Raw genomic sequence first — 26283 nt, 5'->3', positions numbered from 1 at the left:
TGCTGTCCTGAGAGCTATTTATTTCATGCCACATTAGACTTGTAAAACCAGGCTCCAAGTTACACTATTTCTCCTTAACGGGTAAAAGAGAGGCGGGATGCAGCAATAGTATTTTACTCGCTTACCTGTAGGTAAAACTGCAGTTCTGGAAAGACAATCTAGACCACCGATTTGCAACCAATGAGTTAGATGATTTCTCTTTTGTTTCATATGTCAGCCTGGTGATACTTTGTTCTCTCATTCAGAGTATGCATGAAATAATTGATCCAGTAACAGAGAAAATATTCTCATCCTTGATGTGAGAGCAGCTTTTGTTGGAAGACTAAGCAAAAATGCTGTCAGGAATTTCACAATATTACTTGAGAAAAGGAAAGTGCTTACAGTGAAGAAAGAACGGGGAAAGCCTGGCCTTTCTCCACAGAGCACGCTTTTATCGGCTGCACAGGGAGAAGATATGTATTGGAGTGGTTAAATAGGATGTTGCAATTTTCTGAACTTTGCCAGGTACGGCGGAATGGAACTCTTCTCTTTACTGCTAGTAAAAAACACTGCACTGCTTTTCTCATAAGAGATTACTCATTTTAGATCTAATAACTTGTATCGGAAGAAATGGTTTTGTATTTTTGTTTTCCTCTTCTCTTTTTTCACTTATTAAAAAGAAGTCAGTGCCAACTGGAAATTTCAGGAGAACACAGAACCTAAAAATGGTTGGGTGGTACAGACATAGGATGTTCCTCCAAGAAAATAATTCAGTTAGAAACGTTGTTGATGTTTGAAGAAGATGATTTGAGGCTTATTTTAGAAAATAAAAAAAAAAATGCATTTTTTTTTACTTCCAAACTGTTTCAACTTGCAATGAAGAGAAGCTCTGTGAAAATCCTTCAGTGGCAAATGCACTTGGTTGCCACGTTAGATACCAAAACAAAAAAGAAATTACTGGAAATGCACTGCAGCGGAATTCTCTGTCTGGATTATTAATGAAGTTGGTTCTTGCTTTATGAACACCACCCACAACACTTAGCAAAGAACTAAGTCACTTTATGCTTTTTATTCTGTGCTAATGCTTTAAACACTCATATACTGTTTTCACGTATCAGGTTTTGGCCTATTAAGTTGGAACCTGAGTTTAAGACTTCACATTGAGATTCTCAAAGTGGCTTGTTTTTCAGAATTAAGGAGCAGTTATCTCTAATCTTGAGGTTAACCAAAGGGATAACTGATTAAACAACAAGATCTGGGTAGAGAAACCGTGATCCTTTCATTATTTCTGAATCTTGAACAAGGAACACGTTCCAGTTCTACGCACTGCCAAAGTACGAAAAAATCATATTCAGCATCACAAATGCCACAGCACAGTATGCAAAATGGTAACTAAACCTGACAATTTCCAGTGCTTTTACAAGGTGGTAACTTGCATACAGCATTACCCCTCAGAACCACTGCGTCTGGAACAGATCCTAATTCTGCTGGACCCCCTACATTTTTGAGCCGCATTACTTCACATGGATGTTTTCCAGTTATGTGATTTGTCTGGAATCCATTAAGAATCAATTCGGTTTTTCACAGAATCCAGTGCATCCAGTCACATCTGAGATGCCATACATTTTCCGAGACATTCTTTCAGGGCTGGCAGACAGGACACCCAACACACTGTAGACTCATGTCCATCTGAATGGAGGGATGGGCAATGGGGGTGGCAGTCCGTTCATAATGCGTTGTCTCTGCCACTCCTTCCTCCTCATGCTGTTCCCCTGCTCCAGCGTAGGGTCCCTCCCATGTGATACCATCCTTCTCCATATAAACTTTCCAGCATGGGTCCTTCCCACAGGCTGCAGTTCAAGAACTGCTCCAGCATGGGTCCTTTCCATACGATACAGTTCTTCAGGAGCAGACTGAAGGGACACAGTTCCTTCCAGAAAACCCGCTCGTACATGGGCTTTGTATGCTGAGCACGACGCCATACGGTGTGGGATGTCCCTTTGGGCAGTTGGGGTCAGCTGTCCTGGCTGTGTCCCCTCCCAACTTCTTGTGCACCCTCAGCCCACTCGCTGGTGGGGTGGCGTGAGAGACAGAAAAGGCCTTGGTTCTGTGTTAGCACTGACCAACAATAAGAAAAAAATCTCTGTCTTATCAACACTGTTCTCAGCCCACACTAGCTACTATGAATACCATTAACTATCCTAGCCAAAACCAGCACGTACAGCTCTCACATTTCTTCAGCAGTGTCGCTGATGGGCTCGGCTGTGAGCAGCGGCAGGTCTGACAGGGGAGCAGCTCCTGATCTCTTCTCACAGCAGCTGCCCCTACAGCCCTCCCCTGCTACCAACATCTTGCCTCGTAAACCCAATACAGTCTTTGAACCAACAGAGGTCTCTGAAGAATACTTTATATGCAGAAAGATTTCCATATTTCCTACTGGCAGCTTTAACACGGCCATGACCGTGGTGGCCACGACTGTGCTGAACACACTGACTGTGCCCAGGAGACTCTGCTCCTCCCAGCTCTAGTCACTGCGCAGTATGGACCGCCTGCCAGTGAGCAGGTAAGTGATGGGCTCGTGGTTAACTGCTAAGCCTCCGATGTGTCTCTTCACAGATTGAATGTATGAATCGTGAATCCCCTTTGTGGATGATATTCGCTCCACCCATCCTTTAAGACAGTAGTTACTGAGATTCTGTATTCTTAAAGATATACCGTGGTCCTGATGAACAAAGATGAATGCTGCAGTATATCTGGTTCCCCAGACATGACACACTACATTTTACAAATGGAAATATGACCAGAGGAAATGCTGGAGCTGAGAGAAGTCCAACACGACAGGACACCCATACTGAGACTAGACAGGCTCCAGCACTGCCAGTTACTGCACTATTTCCTTCTTCAGTCCCAGTACAATGAGATAAGACAGTCCAATCAGATAGCAGTGACATGTGGTTCTCTTAATAAAACAGGGCTGGAAACAGGCTTAACCTCTTGAACAAAGCTAAAAACTTCCAGCACTTCTCATTCATAGTTATGCAAGAGGGAAATGTGGGTGCCTTTTTATTTTTTTGCACAGAAAACAAGCACACTTCACATTTGCCAAGTAACTAAAACTGAGAAACTTCCATGTAAGGCAGAACTTCTTCAAATAAAAGGAAGAAAACACACCAAACTTTGGCCACAATTTTCTGTGTTTGTCTCAAAGAAATGATGGCCAAAGTTCCAAAATTTTTAGGGGCTGATTGTTAAGTACTTGCTTAAGCCTTCAGTGTTTACCAGGCAGTCCCTGTCCTTGTTGGACCACAAGGCCGAACCGCGCTACCAAAACCCTTCCTGCTCCTATATCAAACACGTAGTTAAAAACTTGCAAGGGGGAAGAAACAACCTACAGTGCAATGATCCAGTTCAGCTTCATTCAGCGGTCACTGGTGCCCACCTCAGGGATTGTTGCAGATCAGTCTCACAATGGTTAGCGAGGGAAATGGGCAGGAGAGCTCCAGCAAAAAGTGTCAGCCATGAGACACCACACAACAACTTCCAGAGCCGTTTGGCTTGACTCAGTGCTTGGCTTTGGCCATGCAAGATTACCACAATCAGACATGTCAAAAAAGGGACCATAATCACTAACAGCACATAGCTGCAAAAATCTCAGATACCATCTACCGCAGTACACCACAAGGTCCCCTAAGGTAAAATAGACCTCAGCCTTCTCTTCCAAACACATAAAACCAGAAATAGTTTCTAGCTTTTTTTTTTTTTTTTTTGCCTGTGATACAAACTGTTTGCAGCTTTTTCCCAGGGAAATAAACTATTTTAAAGCATTTGCTCCCTGCCCCTCTCCACCATGAGATGCCATGTATTTTAGAAAAGGCCTATTTTCAGTAGGAGAAGCCGCTATTGTTTTTTGTTTAGGTTTCAGAACAAAGAGGTGTGGTTGTTTGCTGAGGCTTTTTAGGATCCTTAGCAAAACTGGAAATATTTCATGGGTTTTTTTTTTTGTGTGTAAGCGCTACACATTTCTGCTTCTGGCTAAAATCCTTCCTGGGAAGAAGGAAAAGTCACAACAAAACCCAAACAAACCTAAATACACTAGCAAGTAAAGCATAAAACCATTCAAAGTACAGAGTACACGTTTGGTACAGCCCATTTTGTCCTTTACGTATGTTTGGAGACCTCTTCAAGGGAGAGCACAAAAGGACAGTGAGGCTGAGAAGAGGATCTCTTTTTGGAGATACGAAGTTCTATATGTGGATTTAGAACTATAAGCAAAACAATAATGGCTCTCAGGAAGGTCTATGACAGTCGTGACTAGAAAAAAGGGATGGAAGGAAAAAACTGTATGAACTTTGTCCTACGTTTCTAAACCACAAAGCTAGTGAGATAGTGGAATGTTTGTATCCATAGTTGGAGATGGGCCATGTTAAAGTCAAAAGATAAAAAATTAGAAAAATACAAAAAGGAAAAGAAATGAGGTGACTGATCTAATTCATAGCTTCCTCTTTTTGATGTTCCCATCTATGTTTCTTTTGGAAGAGAAGGAAAAGCCTCACAAAACTGTGAGGAGGAGCTGTAATCCATTCAAGGAGTCCAACCAGGTTGTAAACCAGCCCACAGACTGCTCAGGCTTTAGAGCTGGCTGGGCTTGGGGGACATAGTTATCCTGAAGGAAATACATGCTTATAATTTAGCTTCAGGATTAGAATAACCAGCTGGGGAGAGGAACAATAAGACAGCAGCTGACAATAAAAGCCATCAGGACTCTGCTACACCGCACAAGTATGGGTTTGGTTATGTACATACAGGCAACAAACACTGAAAATACTGACTTTAAGAAACCTGGTGGTGCAGGTAAGGGCTTGAATCTTTTTTATGGCAAACAGCTACCTGCCTACCCTCCCTCTCACTTTTGTCTTCTTCAGCTTATGTTTACCTGTTTCATGGGATCTATTTGTATTTGCACATTTGTTTTAAAGTTATCAGATGGAAAGGAACTAGGAAGGAGGTTATTGTGTGAGTGTGGGTTGCTTTTTGGTGTGAGTTTTCTTTTTTAAATGAAACTGAAATGGGGCTGGAGTGTGGGAAATTCCATCCCTCAACAGTCGCTTAACAAATTGGCCATTTTTCATCTACTTTGAGCAGGGAAAAAGATTGTCAAAGAATTTTAAAGGAAAACACTGCAAAAAGTTATTAATTGAAGAAAGATCTTTGGCCTTCCTTATTCCAACCAATGAAAGCAAAATTCATGCATCATTATTTGAGATATTGTTTCCTAAAAAGGTTATAACAAGTAAAACTAGACAGACAGAAGATAAAGCAGGAAAATAGTAAGGTATGGGAAAAACCAAACCCTGGATACTGCAACTCTGTCAACAGTCAACATTTCCAACACATGCATTTTTAATTTGCATTTCATTTAGGAACATAAGATTCACTATCATGATTTAACCATTAGTCAACTAAACCAAGGGGTGTCCTAAATATTTCTTACAGAACACCACACATAGAAGATCCAAGAGCATGTTTCTCCCTGTATTCAGATTATTCATTGTATTAAAACATACATTTATTTCACATGTGCAGTGTTTACAGTAGTATCATTGCAGTCTTACCAGTATAATGGCATCCAAGACCACAAGAGCGATGAGGGACTCAGGCTACCTACTACCCAGTGCTACCAGAGCCAGCACGCCTCTACAGCAGAGAAAAGAAGGAATCTGCAATAGCTGAACTGGGCATCTATAACCAGCAGCCTAAATGTGACTCCAAACATCACAGATGATCAGTAAGAAACATCTAGTCTGATCTCCAGCATAACACAGATGACTCGTGAATGAACTCGTGTTTTAACTACAGCATCTGCTGAGAAATGCAATTTGTATCTAGAACCAAGTCTTGTGTAATTACGTTGATAAAAATGTATGGTCTGGATTCAGCCACAAAGGCCAGCCAAGAAATCTTTTAAAGAAATTTCTATTCTCATACAAGTGTTTGTGGAAAATAAAAAAAAAAAAAAAAAAGCTCTGTCTGCTTATACTTAGGTAAGTGTAAGATTTCTCTTGAGATTTTCAAGACCTATTCTCAATTCCCTAATTATTTTTTTCTGTTTCACCTCTAATCCTCTTTCTCATCTCTCAACTTGGTCCTTGAATTCTGAACAACAGAACTAAGCACAATATTTGGGCACAACACAAAGAGGTATTACCTACATTTTTTGTCCTACTTGATACACCCTGCGTACGGACACCACTGCCCTTTTAGGCATGGTACCACACTGAGACCTCATTGTCCCCCAGACTACTCCACAGCAAAACTGCTTCCCTGGAAAGTCTTCTCCATCACCCGTTCCTTGTTCATATAAATATAGATAAAAAAACATACACTTGGCAAATGTTTAGCACAGCCAGCACCTCAGAGGGTAGCTCAGTGCGCAATTCTGAGCACAGGAGTAAGTATTTCTGCCTCCTCCAGAGACTCGCTTTCTCTCTGAAATCTTAGCGTCCACTCTTCTTAGCATATTCAACACAATACTGAAGTCATCTGCACCTACTTTTTTTTCTTTACAGTTACTGCTATAGTAGCTTCAGGTATTGCTTCAGTGTAAAAAGGTTTATTTGAAAAGGATATATACAGAGATGCCCTGGATGCCACAGGAGACTGCAGTCAGACTCTTTGGTCAATAGATTCCCCTTCTTTCCAGGTCAGGTACACAAATCCTTTCAAAATGCTTCTTCATGATTTGCCCATGTGCTTCCACGGCGTTTCCTTAGCTGCTGTTCATTTAATCAAGCAGCTTCAGATCATGTCCAATTTCTTGTGTTTGGATTCAAGTCTTAGAGGCCTCTCAAAGCCATGGCTCAGATTTGCTTGGCTTGTTTACAATTTTTGTTTGGCTGATGGCTTCCATTCTTCCCGCCATTTTATGCTGTTCCCTGCCTCTCTGCTCTGGGAGGGCCAGCTGTACCTCTGAGGGATAGGTCAGCCCAGCCAGCTGCACTGCAGCGAGTCCTTCCAGGTGACTGATGATGTTTGATGAAAAATCCCCCTCCAAAATGGAGGTAAAGGCAATTCTTTTATCATAGTGCACTGAACTCTTCCTATTTTCAAGCAACATGAACTACTGTAACCCTTCAGATTTCTAATTTAAGCAACACACCTACTTTTGCAACCTTTTTCATTCATGATTCATGTTACATTTTCCAGAAGTATTTCCTTCTTCTTCAAAAATTCAGTTTGTTTCAACTGTAGGCAAAGCTGTTGCCTGCACTGTGACAGCAAGTGCTTATTGTGTGCTATACACAATTGTGTGTATCCTGCATTAAAAGACTGTCTAGTATTTGACAAACTCCTGCTAAGAAGCATAAACACAGCGCAGAAAACATTCAAGTAAAATAAAAAAAACCTGGAAGTTGATTAAAAGTATTTTGAAACTGATTCTGAAGTATCATATCAGTTCTCTGACCCCTATCCAGACTGCCATTTGAGAAGATATCCCTATGTAGTTCTTTCCTACCTTTTTTGTCTGCAAAAACCAAGATAATTTGCAACACGCCTGTGAAAAGGAAAGCGTATTTGCATATACACTGGATTCAGTTCCACACTAGAGATGTCTTTTCTTGGCTGGGCAAATATATTTCCTCTTGTAAATGCAAAGACTCTGCCTCCTTGTATAGAGTTTGGTTTGAAACCACCCAAGAACAGCTCACATAAATAGTGCACAAGTAAGCACAATGGGCTCAATATCCTATAAGCAAAACTCTGCACTCAGCTAAGCTGAAATTTTTCAGTTTTTGGCAGAAAGATCATTTTAGAACTCCAGTAAATGTACATTCAAGTCTTAAGGCTTTTCTCAGCTAAAGATTTACATGGGCCTCCTTTGTATCAGCCACAAAAGTATTTTAAGAGTTTGGAAATTCTAGAAGCTTTCCTCCTGCCTTACTCAGCCACTCAAGCTTGATCCTCATTAAATCCCCTGACATGTAATATATTCCAGCATACAAGAAGCCCTTCATTACTTCTCCATGCGTAGAAGGTAATAAACTCATTTCAAAGGATGGAAGTAGGAACTATTGCAGGTGTTTCCTTACCACTCCATGCTGAGCCAGGAAGGCTGTGCTAACGCAGTCTGAATGAGACCACGGTATGCTCCAGGAACGACTTGAGAAAAAGCATTTTTAGATTCCAGTTCGGAAGGTTTCTGCTCTTGCAGAAGGTTTAGGAAGGAATTTATCTGAAATGCAGGATGGGCACTGGAGATGCCGATTCCATTTCTAACTCAGTTACCAACTTCTGTCACTGCGCACTCAGCAGGTGACTGCACATCTGCCGAGCTGGGCGAACTGCCATGGGCGCACTCTGAAGGCTATCACCGAGCCTATGGTTTCTTACACAGCCTTTGCCTCTCCACTTGTGAAATGGAGATAATGAATTTAAACAGCACATTGTCAGGTTAATTTTATTTAATAAATGCGGACCTCTGAGATCTCAGGTGAAAGCTGTGCCCCAAAAGCTATTTTCCTACCATAATTTAAACAGGAACTATTTTTATTTTCCAAGATTCAGAACAGATGTACATCAGACTGAGCTCGGTACTGGGAATACTTCTGAAATACATTTACAGAATGTGCGTGCAGAAGTACAAATTTCTCTGACACCTTAAACTTCTCTATTTTTAAATGTATTTTACAATGAAACATCAGTATTTTGACTCCGGAAAGTGGCTATGTTTGTGTGTATCGCAATATCAGTAGAACTAACATCTTTCCAGGAAGACATCCAGGTGGCTCTAAAATGGGACTAGATTCTTGGATTATTAGACACTCATGGACAAAGTAAACGTGCATTTGGACCCTTCCCTTCAGGCAATGAAAGGACTGCTCATGGATTCCTGTTCCTCTTTGGCTGTGGCCCTATCTTACCTGTGTAATTAGGAGGGCAGAGACAGACATAGTTGTTGATCCCATCCACACATGTAGAGTTATTCTCGCAGTCGTTATCTTCGCAGTCATCTGGGTTTATTTCACACCTCTCCCCCTCATACCCAAGGACACAGGAACAGCTTTAGAGAAAGAAAAAAATTAATAAAAGTTAGCATGGATCTGAAGGGGCAGGAAGTTTGAGGTATAAAACTGAAATTAAAACATATAACAGTGAGCTGGCGGAGTCAAATTCACTGCTGTTGTGAACTGCAGAGCACTTTAACTCTATGTGGTTGGTGAAGGATGCAGCCTGATGATTCATGTGGTCATGTGTGGTTGTTTGCATGGAGACAGCCTCTGTTGTGCTTCCCTTTGCTTGCTTTGTTGATAACCCCAGCCCTGAATTGAAGTAAGCAACTCCAGGGCAGGAGAGTAAACACTCACCACAATATTCAAATCCTTGGCTCCTCCATTAATGATTTTGTGAGCACGTGGATATTTGTCTACTGAGGACTGCACAATCAGAGGGTGACTTGTCACCTTTTAGAAAGCTCGCTCTCTTTAAAGAACGGCAGCTTGAACTGAGTTTACAGACATGAACATTTTCTTCACATTACCACTTTGTCACTTGTCCAAACACGAAATGTTTGGGAATTATTGCTTTTACAAGTGCAGTAAGGTTTCAGTACTTCCACCGTTTCTCCAACATCTATTTGTAGAAGAGCTGATGATGTCTGGATAATTCAACTAAAACACAAAGAAACAACAGCAGAGCTAGGAATGGCTCTGTAAGGATGTGGGCGCTATTGAAGGATAAATGCACAAAGTATTTTATCTCACAAGACTGTGATGTATGGTCCCTAGAGAGAGTGTAAGAAACTCGGGGGTTGAAGAGTGACTTCAATTTTTTTTTCAATCTCAGCTTCCTCTTTAGATCTAGAAGTTACAGTTGCTAAGAGAACCCTTATATTTAAAACTAGCTGTAAGTGATGAAGAGGTGGAGGCCACCTAGAAGAGAGTCTCTCCTAAAAGAGAGTCTAAAAGCATCTGTTAAGTGCTCCAGTCACTTCAGTGGCTTCTAAGAAGCCAGCAATGATATCTGAAGCACCAGTATTGCTGCTCACTAGTCACAGAAAGCGTGTGTGTGGAAGGGAAGTTGTGTCGTCTTGAGTTCCTGTCCAAACTACACATTCACTCAGCTGTTCACTTTCTTTTCCATGCAAGTTCTGGTGGCAGAAAAGGATCTGAACAAATGTAAAGCACTACTGATTGATGAGGATGCAAACCAGAAAGCACCAGAGCAGTCACACTAATTGCCATCCACCGCTTCCTGAAACCAGGAGAATTTCCAATGCAGGGACAGCTGCAGGGTACTTTTTTTTTTTTCAGCTCAGATGGACAAAGTGAACATGGAGTGGTTATCCTGCTGTAGGTAGGTATCACGGGGTTGAGATGGGAAATACCCCAGAGAAACAGCAGGTCTTCAGAATCTGTGAAGAAAACTGCAGCACTTTTAGGCTGGTTGCTCTCAGCATGACATTTGCGTCTCTCACTCCTGTGTGCCACAGACTGAACAGCGTGCAGGGACTCACAAGGGAGGGGGCATCACCTGCATCCACCTTCAACTGGTCCTAGGTTGGACCTTGAGGATACAGTTACAGTCGTAATGACATGGACAACCTCAGAAATTAAAGGAATAGCAAAGAGGAAGAAAAAGGGGTAGGGAATTTGTCTTGAGCATAAGATCTTCTGGACGGGTACAGAACAGGCATATAGCTCACATGCTAACAGCCATCGTCATTCAGTTCTGCAGGGACTATTCATAGGTCATGAGAGTCAGAAAACCTTCACCAAGAATAACCAAACCAAACTGCTCAAATAAATCCAATTTAGGACACAATAAATCAGCAAGAAATATTTTTCTTTTTCAGTCTCAAGCTCATTATTGCTAATAAAGTACATCCTCTTGCTGACCCTGCAATGATCCAGGGGATCACAGGAGGCAGATAAGAGAGAAGAGCTGGCACACCATCTTTTGTGGTAATGCAAGTGTCAGGGAGGGGGTTAAAGACATCTAATTAAATACAGTGGCACATTCATCATGTCTCCCTTTTCGATTACAAAACTCCATTTTCAGGGCTTTATAACTCAGCCATAAAAATATGCTCCAGGCTGCAACTTGGCATCCAAGGTCTCAGTTTGGGAGCACAATTCTTTCCTCTCCATTTAAAGAAAAGCAACAAGAGTGGCTTTGTGCTGGTTATTTTTATGTGAATATAACACCATTTTCCTTCCACAAAAGAATTGGGACAGTTTGGATGTATGCAATTAAAAATGACATTATTAAATACTATCACATTAATGGTTCAACTCAGTAGAGCCACCATCAGGAACAATGCATATGGGACTGTTAACATACAATTGCTCAGTATTAGGACACATTCCATACCCAAGGAAATGTCAGCATTATTGATGACATTTGGCTACTGGTCCCTATGTATTATAGGAAGTCTTTACATTATTGCTTACGTACGATTTTTTATTTTGATTTGCATTCAAACATGCCAAATACGAGTACTGAATTAAATAATAAAGCATACAATTTAGGACCCGGATTGGACCATATGTTGAAAGAGCTGCAGTTTGGGACTGTTTGTCTTTATTTTCCCAGAAAAAGCTTAGAAGAAAAACGAAGTTTGCAGAGTGACTGGAAGGTCATCGAGCTTGGGTTCCAGCTGACCGAGAGAGAAAATTAATTCCAGAGACAACGATGAAAACTTTGTCCTGACTAAATAGTGAAGCACTGTGAGACAGCATTTCATTTGGATGTCAGAAACAATGGAGCCGTGCAGGAAAGAACTATTTTCTAAGATGCTGTGATGGCATTAAGGTCCAAATTCCCTATTCTTCCTGTTTAGGGATCTTCTGTTAGTGTTGTGCTTTCCTAAAAATACAGAAGTAAATAAAACCTCAAACCATCATTATCCTCATGAAGGTGCAAAGGAACACAGAACTTAATGACGTTTTGGGTTAAACTCTTGGAGCTGAAGTATACTGACAATTTTGTAAGTCTACTGTATTCAAAAATCTTTTTTTTCCCCAAACTCTAATGAAACAGTTTAGCATCTGTTTATTAACATAGGCACAGATACAGTGTATCATGTTTCAAAAAAAATAAACTTTTAAATAGAGATAGTAAATTATTTCAGGAATATTCCAGTTTCTTGGAAAAGGAGCTTTTTACATCTACATCCCAATGGAGCAGCCTGTAAGTCTGGAAGTGCAACGTTTGTTCTTGAACTAGGCAGAATTAACACTAGGGAGTTAATGAGTTCCAGGATTTTACATTTATGAGGGAACTTAAAGCGTGTGGAAAATGCTAAAGAAAACGCTCCGGAAAATTGAGGGGGTTTTATATGGAGAAAAGTTAAAATAATCCAGAGACTTTGTTTCCCAGCACTGCAGGTTATCAAGGATCAGCTGGTTGCCTGTGGCTCGCTGAAGCAGAGCTGACAGCTTTGCCTCCTTTGGCAAAGTCTCACTTACAGGCATGCTAAATGACCAGGGCATGTCTGATTGACCATCTTAATTTATCAGTCTCAATAAGCACCTTTTTTGGCAACCTTCTGCCAAAGAAGATACAGATTAGATTAGAATGAGCAATTCAAAGGGAGGAAGAAAATGTTTCTAATCCCCATAGCCACACAATGCCACTTAACTGTTCTTTAATACAGAAGTTGTCCCTACCTGAAAAAAAAAAGAGAATGTGAAAATTACTCAGAATTGAAAAAGTGCAAGAATACAAGCTGCCAAGAAGGACCGAAGTACTCCAGCTGAACCTGTGCCCCGTGGCTGCCCCGTCAGGACCTGCTATTACAGCACATCTGAGCGGCTCAGTGCCCCGCTGCTGCGAGCCTTTGTGGGTACCTGGCACAGCGGGCGAGTCAGGCTGGAATCTCAGCCATAACTATGAATTTCCTCCCTTTGCCTGGGGAGTATCACCACCTTAGCATTATTTAAAAGGTAATTTTCTTGTCTAAGGCTACAGAAACTTGAGAGTTAAACTGCTTGGCATTTCATAGGGGGAGAGCTTTGGCTTAAGTTTCCTTTTTACAAGAGTAAAGATTTGACAAGTTTGGCAGCAGAGCTTGCGTATGAATATATTTCCCTGGGGAAGAGAATATACAGAAGATATAATTTCTTTTACAGGCCACACAACAGAAAAACCCAAGGAGGCCTCTCATGAAAATGTTTTTGACATCCACTTCCTCACAGTATATAATCTAAGGCAACGTTTTCCCATCTTGATGAACACAATTTAAATGTACATAACTCTGACTGCTGCCATCCACTGGAGCGGAGATTTCTCACCAAAAAAAAACCAAACCCAAACCAACCAAATTCAATCTCAAAATGTTTCTTTATCTTCCCCTTCACTGATTATTCCATGCCCACACCACATTTTACTAAGACATGCTAAAGCCCCACACTCCTGTTCTCCAGAGCAGCTGGGGCTATGGATGGACTCAATTAAAAGCATGGAGAGAAAACAGAGCAATGCAAAAGCTGAACACACAATTTTATGAAGCAAGATCTTGAAAAGATATGGTTTTATGTGTCTTTTATTAGACCAAGTGAAACTATATAAATAACGATAAAAGCAGAAATCTTCGCTAAAAAGTCTCAAATGTTGTTAACCAACAAAACCACCCCTGCAGTTTTGTAAAGGATCTCAGAAACGTTCATTTGGAACTGAAGCAAAGCCTCTGAAATTATAAAATTCTTCATGAGAAAAATACAGAAGTAGCTTTCATTTCAGGTCATTCAAAACTTTTTACTTTCTACCACAGAACAAAACAAAAATGCTTATGAAAAACCTGATCCAAAATATAAGCTGAAGCCTTTCATTCCAGTATTATGGATATTATAAAATATTTTACTAGTACATTTTTAGTATCAATTAGATTTCTGAAAAATGAGTACTGAGTGACAGAAAGCAGATATTCTAATATGGTGCAGTTTTGCTCTGGCACAAGCAAACCTGTCTAAACACTATTACACGAGGGTGATCAGAAGGGAACCCGAACCGAGGACCACCAAACCTTTATTTCTCTCAAGCAGAAACTGAACCTGAACTTCTACTCCAAAAATTCCTGAGCCTGCTAAAATCTAAATCAAGGAGAGAGAGATCAGATCAGAAGTGCAGAGTAGTAGTTTCACCAAAATCTATGGGGTCCTGTCAAGCAGCGTGACCATTTGCACGTGCTATGATCCGCAGGGCCTCCTCATCCTCTCCCACCACCATGCACCAGTATGAGCCTCCAGACACATCTTTACCCAGGAGATGAGCTCTTCTGCTCTGCTCAGGGCCTTGTCACAGGTGCTCAAGTTGAGCTCTAAACTGTCCCTCATGGAGATGTGGCCACATGTTTTACTCTTGTTCTCCCGTGCTGAAAAGCCTCAGGTTGTTATTTGTAATAGAGCCAGACAGTGTCCCTTCATCCCCATCAACCTGCACTTTTCCTCTGTAATATCAGTGTCCTTCTGTGTCCAGCATGTGCTGGATCTGTTTCTGTAAGGGGGGAATTCTTGAGGGGAGGGAGGCGCAGAGACAGAGAGAAGCTTTGGGGCATTTCTTCTGTTTTCTGCTTCTCCACTTATGCCACCCACAGGGCAAAATGGGAGCTCCCACAGGAGCGATCTGGGGACTTAAAAAGAAGCCACAATGCTTTGCTGGGACTATAAAAGGCATCCTACCATTGGTAGGGGAACAGCAGGGGAGCGCTAACCCGCCACTGCACCTAAAGCCCTGCCAGTCACTCAGACTTTCACCTGGCCCTTTCTATTTTGAAAAAAAAATCCTATTTTCTGACCTAAGATGATATGGGTTTGCTGACTTGGTTAACAGTTAACCACAGTTGGAACAGTCTTAATCACAGCTGAAACCAAACTGGAATCGAACTGAAAAAATGTACTGGTTTCACTCCCTGCTTACATCACTTACAAACCTTGCAATTCTGTCTCCCTCCAGCTGTCACCAATAGGACGCTGTATACAGGAGAAGACAAAGCAGCAGCCTCAGTAATGTATAAAAGCTTTTAGAAGTGAGGTTTTCATACATGCAACTGAGACAACAGGATGGTGTACTTTTCTACAAGTTTTGTGCAAGAAATAGCATAAATACTTGAGACCAAATCTATGAAAATTTCAGCAACTCTCTTCTAAAAAAATAATTTCTATCAACTGTAATGACAACCAGTGGCCAAAGCCTTGAACTTATATTTTCTTAGCTGTAAAGCAGTGCCTGTAGCAGCACAAATCTCCCAGTGTGCTCATGAAAATCATGAACATTTCTGGACTTCTCTTGGAGTATCTCCACCCATGCTACATCTTTCTCATACAGGAAAACTGAAATCCATAATGTCCAGCTGTAAAGGTTATTCTCTTGCAGGCACAATGCCCAAGACGTGGCCGTCTCTCCATGGTTTTTAATTGTTTCTTTAAAGCCTGTTTGACTACAAGATTCTTCAGTATGAAAACATTTTGCGTCTGGTTGTCAAGCGACAGGCGCTTACTTTACCAATACAACAAAGGGTGTATGTGAGTTTGAAATGCCCCAAGGAAAATTAATATACAGATAACATGATGCAGATCAGGACGACTGCTCAAAATAGCTCTTAAGAGTACAGTCCACTAAGAGAAAATAAGGAGGCCTGTTTCAGAGAAAACAATATGTCACCAATGAAATCAGATTAATTTTTTGTATGGCAAAGAGAAATATCACATGCAGCAGGTTTTATAAAGTAGCTCTTATAGTTTGTTATTGCAAAGTAGAAACAAATTTAATTTTATCATCTCCTTTTAAATGAACTTTGTGTTACTACCTGAATCCATCTTTATTTGCCTCGGTGAGGTGGCAGGTCCCTCCATTCTGACATGGATTTTGAATGCAAGAATTAATGGGCACACTGCAGTCTCGACCCTATTTGGGAAAATTCAAAAGAAACAACGTTAGTAAGACTCATGCCATCTGAATCAATGTCTCTTACTCCCTCACCCTATGCATGGCACTATTTACAGGAGGTCTGCGGTCTTCAGACCCATCATATCACCTAATGTTCTTTATTGATGGACAGATATATCCATCACTCAGGTGAGAATCTGGGTAGGGCAACTGTTCTGATCAATGGAACTGGCTGCTATCTTGGCGTCATTTCAGTTTCAACATTTTGGTTAACTCTTTCATTTGACTATCTTAAGGAAACAGCTGGTTTCATCATTACTCCAACATACTTTAATTTCTAATGTTAGCTACAATGAAAAGAATTCACCATGACCAAAGGTAAGCAGAAGGCCATACACAGTCAGCACAGAACCACACAGAGCCAGCGTTCATTCAGCCACATTTACCAAGTGGTCAGTTGAACACTGCAACAGTACCATACTCACTACTATGCACTGTCAAAACCCAAAAGGGGAAAATTAATCTTTATCATGGGACCTGAGTTTGAATTTCTCTACAGAACGCACTGAAAGCTGTTTGAGATATCACCACTGAATCAGTTCGCTTCTTAAGATTCCCCTAAAACATATATCAGTTCAAACTGAACTTCACTAGCTTGAACAACCTCCACTGTTACCAAATGACTTTTTATTTGCTCTTCAAGGCATAGACATATTTCTTTGATCATTATATTCTGCTGATTAGACCAAGCTATTTGCAAAATTGGCAAATACATTAAAGAGTTTGGTCTTGCTTTTCAGCTACTCACACAGTCGGGTGGAATCAAGACACCTGAAAGCCTCAATACTCAAGGGATCTGTGCAATCACAAGAAGTTCAAGAGATCTCTACTCTTCCTACCAAAGATCCCGTTGGCAGTGGCCCTCTGCCAGCTCATCTACTGGAAAGCTGATACATGACTGCAATCAAGATGAGAAAAACATCTCAGGAGATACATTAATTCAGTCAAGGTTGCTGGGTTGTTTTGCCGTGGTTTAAACCCCATTATTTACATCACACTTTAGAGGAATAACAATGGTATATCTATTTGTGAGTCTCTAAGCGAAGAGGGCAATGCCAGCCCATGAGATCAATTTGTAAGAGCTGTAACCTTTCAGCATTAGTATTGAACACCATCCTACCACCGCCAACTTCCCTTGCTGACAACGCTCATCAGAAGTCACTCCTTTCTCCACTGAATTTGCAACAGCTTCCAACTCTCTTCAGACTTTACATACCTGTTGCCATGCACCGGAGTGGGGGACACTCAAATAGTTTCTATAGTCCTATTTTTTTATAATGGCTGTGTTGTCAAAATGAAGCATCTTGATGCTTCCGCCATATACTGCATGTGAGCATCAACTGTGAGTTGTTTTTCCACCTAGCTTTGAGACTTTGTTGTTCTCACTTAAGATACACTGTTACATCAGAATTAAGAATAGACTTTGAGAAACCTAACATTGTACTTGGCAGATGCCTGGCAATGATTTGCTTGCCTCAGGATGAATACAGTGGGGTTAGAAAAGGACTACCAAAATGTTCAAGAAGATTGAGAAACTACTTCAGAAGAAGATACTATAAAGACTAGGACACTTAGGTCTGGAGAAAAGAAAGCTCTTGAGGGTGATATAACTGAGGTTTGCAAATAATGAAGGCGGTGAATGCAGAATTTGTCACACAGCGAGTCCTTCAACAGCAGGGGGAAACCTACTGATATTATAAGATCGGCTTAATACAGATAAAATAAAATAGTTCTTCCAAAGTATGAGCTTCTGTGACGTTTCTGCTACAGGAGACAGGAAGTCAGATAGTATAAAAGCCATTAGACAAGATCATGGACAAAAGATACAAACCAGATGTGAAAGGCTATAGGCAGACATCACCAATCCTAGCTGGATGATGGTGGGCACTGAGAGAACTGGAGAGGAATGGTGGCCAGGCTTGTGCACTCTCCTCAAACAGTGAAGATTCGTTGCTGCCCCCATGAGAGACAGCATGCTGCAGTAAATGCACTACAGACCCATTATGGCATTTCTCATGTTCTTACGTCAAAGTTGTGTGAAAGGCTTAGTTGGCTGTCAACAAGGAAAATGTTCCCTACCTTTTTTTTTCCAAAAGAACCAAGACTACGTGGTTTTGTGCATTAGAAGGAAACAGATCTTGTTCACCATTGCACACCTCTCTCTTACATCCTACATTGATCAGAAGTTCATGCTCAGCTCTTGACTGGTGTGCCCATTTCCAGCAATTTCCAGCCTGGAGGCAGCAAGCCAGCAGGACAGGGACTGTGCTGGTCCTGTGACAGCTCAAGCTCCACTCATGCTTCAAGTACTGAATAAACAGTAGTAGCAATCTTAATTTGTCTCTGGAGTGCTTATCTTGAAATTGGTGCAACCTCAATTAAGCCTAATCAAGGCTTAAAAAAGCCAAAACCAACCTAAAAGTGTGAACTTTTCTACAGAGTTCATTTGATCTGGTCTCTCCAGTCATGGTGCTGGGCTCTCCGGTTAACATGTCATGCAGTTCAGTCCTCCAAATACTACTGAAATCATCACTGTTTTGTCAGGGAAGACACACTGCCATCGTACTGCAATTACACTTTCGTCCAGCACCACAGAGGAGCTTTGTTACAGAAATGGGAGACAAAGCCGCATTTCTCGAGGCTCTGTCCCCAGCGTTCCCCAGAGGAAGGAGAAGCGGCTTTGTAGTTTAAAATTTGTGCAAAGACAAGGGACATGCTTTTCCTGGGTTAAATCAGAAGAGAAACATTTCCAAACAACAACAGAAAGCCCTGGCCAAGCCCCTCCTGCACTGCGAGTTCCTTCCCCCACGCAGCAGCACAGGCAGCACACGGAGACCTCACCTGAGGCCTGGCAGAGAGGGTTTCTGCTTCATCCCCGCTGCCTTTGCCAAACAGCCTGTCCTTCTCCATTTGAAATCCTGTGCCCCTAGATGTCTCTGGGAAGAATTGGGAACGCGCCGAGGGAAGCTCACACAGGTTTTATTTTGGCACCATGGGGCCCGCAGCACATCACGGACGCGAGCCGTGCAGCATTAGCACTGATCGGCTGCCACCCTGGTGCAACACTGCCCGCGTTCCGTCCATCTGTGTTGTGAATGCTGTGTGTTTATCACGTTATCCCAGTGAAGCTGGAAGATGCCATTTTTTATATTTCTAAGATCACAAATACTTTTCCTGTGTCACTGGAGAATTGCCTATTTTATAGATACTTCACTAATGTCAGTTACTTCTGTTTCCTATGAACTCTATATCCCCGTATCACTAAAATATTAAACCCTTTGCAGCTAAGCAGAGCAAGAAACAAAAGCAGAAACCACATTATGCATTTTTCTGGAGGTTTGTATCGCAGTTGAACACCGTGTAAAACAGTCTCATCACTTCTACTGTAATTGCTCAGATTATTTTGAATGTTCTTGTAAAAATTTAATAAAGATAAATGTTAAAATAAAAGCAAGACATATTCAGTTTCTCTCACGGCACATGAAATTTCTCATGACTTAGACTCAGCTCTCATTTCTGTACTGAACATGGCTGAATTATTGGCTTCTTGGGCCTCAGGCACCATGGAAACCGATTAATACGTGCTGCTGAATCAGACTTAATTAGAACACTAAGTTGCTATGTGGCTTTAGGAAAATTAGAGTCTCTCTGACTCAGTTTACTCATTTTAATAAATGGCAAACAGCACTTAATCCTTCTCTGAGGATTATTGTCTCCGAGTTGACTTTATCAATAGCACATTGAGAGCCCACAAAACAAGTACAATTTCTCTAACACAGAAAACCATGAAAAACAAAGGATTCTGAAAGGAGAAGCTGCAGAAAATATTGGTACTAATAAATCTACAGCAAAGCAAGGCCATTTTATTTCTTTATAAGACTGCCACTACCCAGAAAAGCCTAAAGACATTCTAGAAACATCTTTCAGATGACTAATGCAATTCTCTAGGCTCAATTTACAGTAAGACTGTTCTCACTGGAAAAATGGAATTGCTGTCAAGCATCACTAAAATTAATTTATCTGCGAGTTGGGAAAAACTCTTTGAATTACATTATCTGGAAATAAGTATTGTTACAAAGGAGAATATTGTATATTTGCTTCAAGACTAAAGAGCCTTTTAATGAAGTTTGAATCAGAAAAAGAGGTGCAGGCTTTGTTTCAAGGACAAGCAAAAAGATATGACTGTCTCAGCAATTCACAGAAAGAGGATGAAGGTCCCTCTGTGTGCTATATTTTATTTCTAGAGCTTTTTGAAGTTGTAATAAATTTTTGTCTAGTCTGATAGGAAAGAATCAGATCCAAAACACTTTTATAAGATTTCTCTCATTGTCTGCAGGAAAGGAAAGGATGAGGTGTTGAAACATAAAATTCCTGGAACTAATCAGAAGACATACACGTTCAGAGTCCAGCTGCCTTTTTAAATGTGAATTACCTCAGCTGGGTCAGATTTGATCTGGGCTGCTCCAGCTCCGTATTGCAGTGAGTGAGAACAGAAACTATCCGCCATACTTAGAAAGTGTCAGTTCTTCATTTCATACCCAACAGTAATTAACCGTCCTGGGCATCAGCGGATACACAAGCTGTTCCTCAGTACTGCTGTGCCAAATTTTAGCCTTTACAAGTATCCAATACTGGAAAACATTACATCATGATTAGTAAAATACCCAAGAACAAGCAGCAAAAACTAGTAAGGATCTCAGCAGGAGGAACAAAGGATAATATGATAAAAAAGCAGGCATTTGCTTTGACACTGTTTCAAGCACTGCAATGATTTTTTTAAAAAATAATTTTCACAAATGACTATTGTCTATGGAGACTGAATGCTTCATTCAAGATCACACGGCACAGATTTGACCTCTGCCCAGTTTAATGTGATCCTTCACCTGTTTCCAAGAGCAGCAGGCGCAGGTCAGAGGCAGCAGCGTGGAGCTCACCACAGGTATAAGGTAGAAACTTCCTGGCGTATAAAACTCACTGCTGACTGCAGTGAAAATACGATCCAGTCAGTGATGAAGACACCTGCAGACAGGCAGAAGTCTATCCAACTTCAATGGTTTGTGAATAAGGAGACCTTTTTCCAGCTAATTACAGCCTTGTTCAATGACTACAATGTTTTAAGGCATGCTGGAAAAATCAGCTATGCAAAAGAAACAACAAAGTTTATTTGAGTTGTTAACAATACACAATGTGTTCATAATAAAGTTTATTTAGATGGTATACGTAGAGAACAGATGGTAGTGTTCATGTGTTTAGTAAAAATACTAGATGAAGACAAATATAGTTGTTAGAGACTTTAAATTAAGAACTAGGAAATTTTTGTAAACAACTTAATTATCAAGCTCTAAATACAGCTAAAGCTTTTAGGGAAATCAGACAAAGTTACCAGCTACAAAGATACTGTGCTGCAAACCTAGTCCTTGACATTCCTAATAGTGGAAATAACGCCGCCACATTCAACCCTCAGTCTCACAAACGCTGATACACTTGTCTTAAGGGTGCCTTGCTCAGAAGTTAATAGGCCATCATTACATTAAGGGAAAAGGCTACGCACATCTTCCACTTCATGATAGGCTTGAAGGAAAACTCACAGAAAGATAAAGCGAGAAGTACAATGTATTCCATGAGTGTGTATTCAGGAATGTCATTCAAACTTACAAGTATCTGCCAGCTTCAAAATTGTAACCTCCTAATGTTGTGAAATTAAGAAAAAATGAACACTTACAGTCACTATGTATAGCTTTGCTCTGCTTCCACACAGCTTGCAAAGTATTTTATTAATAAACACAGTTTTCAGAGCAATTCTGATGTACCCTGATTGCTTGAGGGTTAGGACTACATCTGCAAGTGCCAGCAGGACTCATTCATATGTCCAGAGCTGCAAAGGTCTAACAGCAGGATGAAGGGATAAATGTGCTGTGTAAAGAAGTCATGATTCCTGACGCTTCATAAGAGATGAGATGGGATGGGATGAGAGGAGAGGGGGTAAAAACATCCAGAAATAATAGACACTCAGCAGAGAAGGAGAATTCAGCTTAAACTCTTGAAAGGATTTTTAACTTGAGTTTTGCTTCTTTCATGCTTAGTAAAGTGAAAAATATCAAAGACTTTCCTGAAGTTATGGCACGCGGCTATCCAACGAGGTATAAACTGACACTACAGTCTTTCACCTAGTGGCATCTTTACCAGTGCTGTCTTTCAAGATTTGAAACCTATATCCCTCTGTCATAAGTAGTCAAAATTGGAGAGTAAATTGAAATAGTCCCAGGGCAGGGAGGGAAAACGTTTCACAAACAAAGTTTTATCACGTAAATCTCAATTCCACTAGAAAATTACACTAGGAAATAAGAATGAGCTCTTCAGCAGTTTCCCTGTGGTATATACATCTAGAAGGCATAAATACACAGCAGAAACAAGACGAATTTTGCATAATTGAGTAAGGAAACACGATGCCGTGAATTCAGCTACACAGTCAATACACCCAGATACAAGTTTGGTAGGAAAAATTATCTCAAGTTCTAGTCATGATTGTGTATTTCAGAGCCTTTCATTGCAAAGACATCCAGTATTTGTTATAATGAGACTGTGAGAAGGAAAATTTTTACGTGTACTGTAAATCCTAAAGCAAGTTATGAAAGTTAGCACCATCTTATGCTAATTGCAGCATGAAGGACTTGATGCAAACACAGCAACTCAGCTTTGTGAAGGGAATACTTAGTTATCAAATAATTAGAGATTTTGCAATCTGAGTGAATTTTTAAAATATAAAATAATCTAAATTATTTTGCAGGAAGGGCTAAAAAAATACAGCACTGGGAATTACTCAGCTTTTATTTTACCAATGGAACCGTTTGAAACTGATTTCCTAATTGATTGCACCGATATAAAGATATATGTAGACAGCTTACACACTGATGTCTATATACACCAGTGGATCCAGGTGATACTGTTTCCTTGTTTATGCTCTTTCTGGCCACGGACAAAATGGCTAAGGCTCAGTCTGGAAAAGATGTAGATGACGCTCATTGGCAAGGTCAAACAACTACAAGAGCTGGCAGGGCGTACGTTAGATCCATCTGCTTAGGCATATATACAAATTATTTGGCAAGGCATGGATAATATCACAGTAATTTTGGATCAGACTGCTTTTAGACTGCCAGGTGGAAGTTGAAGGATTTTGATCATCTGCTCACAAAAACGCTGTGACTCCTCCTGCTGAATGCAGACCTTGCTACAGACACCCTTGCCTTGGATGCCTCTAGGTTAGGGTATGCACAGTGGTGATGAATTAACTATTTCTCTTTAGTCATCTGTCCCAACAGGGTAACAAAAACGTACCTTCTGAGGATTGCTGTTTACAAGCCAATTAATTTAATATAAAAAAAAAAATTCATCCATTTCTAGTTCTGAAAAAAAGTTTTAAAATAAATTTTAATTTAACTACACAATTCTGGTTTATCTTTTTAGTTCAGTATATTGTTGATACAGCTGTACTTGCATGAGAAATACTTTTTGCTAAAGGGCATAGAAGCTAGATTATGAAAAGAAGATCCAGTGATACTGGTTTTGCTGTTGCCCCCTCCACCATTTGGCCGATTTAACACCCTCTGAAAACTTCCACAGTGTCAGTGTCTGAAGTAAAAATGCAGACAACAGTTATTTATACCCCTCCATCTTCAGCACTGTAGTGTTATCTTCTATGCCAGCCTAGCTTCATCTGGCACCTGATTAAACAATAATTGGGCATGGCAGTAGCACTTCTTAGTGACTTCCTTGTCCTTGTTAATAAATCACAATTGTCAATTTATAGTAAATTAGGTGAACTCTGCTCTCTTAAGCCTCATTTTATTCAAATCAGAAAGATTTATGATCCTCTAGGGTATAATACACCTTCCATTACCTCCATAGCTAGTAATCAAGAATATGCCTGTCAAAGTCAAAGTGCAAGGATTCATCATATTATTTTTTAAAATCTCTGGTTCTTCTCCTATGAGTATGAAATTTAATTCTCAGCAGACATCTGAGGTTTATTTTGCAATTATATTCATCACCATGTAAATCCCGATTGTCCGTCCTTCCAAACCTCTCCTTACATAAGCACTTTGGGTTTCAATGGTCTTTTGGTCTTTTAATCAATGACAGAAGATATGTCATTCATCAATCACGGAGCCAATTCACATCGCAGATACCTGAACTGAATCCAGAGGTGCCAAAATGGATGCGGCAGGTGCTGCAGAGCTTCCAAGGTTACTCGATCAACTGTCTGATGCAAATCACTGGGTGAATGTGTTGGGAGAAATAGAAGAAAATTAGGGACACTGAAAATAGTTCTTTTTGCCCAGGGTTGCCTCTGCACATAAGATCCAATGCAAAATATTTGATGTAAAAAAGACATTGAATACTTTTGATGTAGTTTCTAATTCACCCAATATCCATGAACGAGAACAATGTTTTCAGGACCCTCAAAACACTTTGGGGCCTGTTTATTTTAAAATACCTGTTGCAGTGACAACAAAACTTTCCCTCTCAGGCTACCAAAAGCCAGTGGCTCTTTTTTAAAGTGAACACTGTAGAGAAAGTTATAAAGATCAGACATTTGTATAGAAAACACAATTCCTAATAAAAAAAAATGGTTGTATTTTAAACTTATTGCTCAAGGCAATTAACCCATGCCTAACACTTAAGCTACTGAACGCAGCTGGCATGAGAGAGGAGGGACACATCACATGTAGGAACCCAGTGAAACCTAACATGAGGCAGGGCTTATGTGATTTAAAAACCTCTCCAAAGCACTCTCTAGATTTCTGAAATAAATAGAGCTAAAGATGCTGGAAGAGTCAGAAGTCCATTTGAAGAAACTTTTGCTGGTGTATCCCTGCCTGTCAAAGATGCAGGCTTTGGTTGTGGACCAGTTCTGTACTGATAAAAGTTCTCTCACTGAAATACATGTTATACCAGCAAGAATGCCACTATAATCTGTTTTGCTTGTGGAAGCTATATAAAGCTCCCCCTACAAGGCTTGCCACTTCAGAGATACCAGCAATCCTCTCTGGCATAAACCAAGACTGTACTTTGGCAGCAGGTTGAACTGTGAGAGGTAACCCAGGCAGGCAGTGATGTTCTCAGAAGCAAACATGCAAATGAATTTTTTTGTAGTACTACAAAAATCAAACATGCCCACGATGATAATAAGCAAGAGCACAATATTTATTTCAGAGGTGCCCAGAGTGGAGTGGAGTGGAGCCCCGGGGGTGCATGGAGATCAGCGCCTGCCCTGCACCAGCTCAGCGCTGGAGCCTGACATTGTCAGCAATGGAGTGTGCAGTGCTTTGGTGCAACTCTACCTGCCTTGTATGTGCACTTACACCTACACAGCAACCTACTAATTCCCAAGCTAGTCTGGCTTTATATAATTTCTACTAACAGAAGAGAGTTTACTCTCACGTGATAAAGCAAGTTTTCTTTTCAGCTTAGCCTGCTTACAGCAACTTCACCAATTCCATCATCCCCAATGGAAAGCGGAAAATAAGGCAACTAGCCTCCTAGGACAACCTCTGTTCATGTTCTTGGACAACAAAAGAAACCCAAAAGCCATATTGTCAAGCACAATCAATGCCAAGAAAGCCTCAAAGATAATAGATGACAGACAATCACTAGAAAATCTAACAATAAAGATTTTCAGCTGTGACCAACTACTTCAATTGATTCAATTATGCAGAAATGGTGGGATGCAGAAAATTAAGAGCTGGTTACAGAGAACTCTATTAAGCAGAGTTATAGCCACCAGCAACCACCTGAAAGACAGACAAACCACAGAGGAAGAAAGATTGTTATTTAGTGTAATAGGACCAGGCAAACATAAGAAGAGCCTCAAATTCAGACAAAATGCCAGTAAAAACTTCTCCTTTACCCTGGGAAAAGAATGATTGGAAGCTCGATCTCTTAAAGCATTTAGAACTAGACCAGAAAAACACTAGTAAAAACAAAGCGGGGGGAATAATCCACATTGACAAAAGAACAAATACTACAGTGCCCACCTGTGGGTATGGCTTACTATTCACTTTAACTGCTCAGCTGCTCCTGGTGCAGCACTGAACGAACATAGCAAATGTCTGTATCTTCTCAACATCCGCTTTCTTGCTGGCCTAACAAAAATGGAAATACTTCTTCAGAGCTGGCTTTATTGCTAGGAGCCCTCACTAGGGCATGCCATAATACATTACTATGTTTTGTACAGGGCTTGCGGTGGGTGTATGCGTGCCTCACCACCTTCTGCCAGCAACTGTGGCGGTAATCTCTTCTTAAGCCTTTCATTTTTATGCTCTTCTAGATGTAAATCTCCATTTTCTTTAGACCTACTGTAAT

General features: G+C 40.7%; 1 protein-coding gene across 1 annotated transcript in view; it reads right to left on the bottom strand.

Moving 5' to 3' along the window:
• The window catches only part of SLIT3 (slit guidance ligand 3), a 502049-nt gene that overhangs the window by 42801 nt on the left and 432965 nt on the right, over nucleotides 1–26283 (bottom strand). The window contains exons 28-29 of the mRNA XM_086758841.1: nucleotides 15782–15879; nucleotides 8898–9037 (exon numbers count right to left, since the gene is read on the bottom strand). Coding sequence (XP_086614967.1) covers nucleotides 8898–9037; nucleotides 15782–15879 — 238 coding nt within the window. The remainder of the gene's footprint in view (nucleotides 1–8897; nucleotides 9038–15781; nucleotides 15880–26283) is intronic.

Source organism: Chlamydotis macqueenii, chromosome 14 (assembly GCF_036417535.1).
Source record: "Chlamydotis macqueenii isolate bChlMac1 chromosome 14, bChlMac1.mat, whole genome shotgun sequence".
NCBI classification, from domain to species: domain Eukaryota; kingdom Metazoa; phylum Chordata; class Aves; order Otidiformes; family Otididae; genus Chlamydotis; species Chlamydotis macqueenii.
The sequence above is the reverse complement of the archived record's forward strand: the minus strand, read 5'-3'. Positions and strand labels throughout refer to the sequence as shown.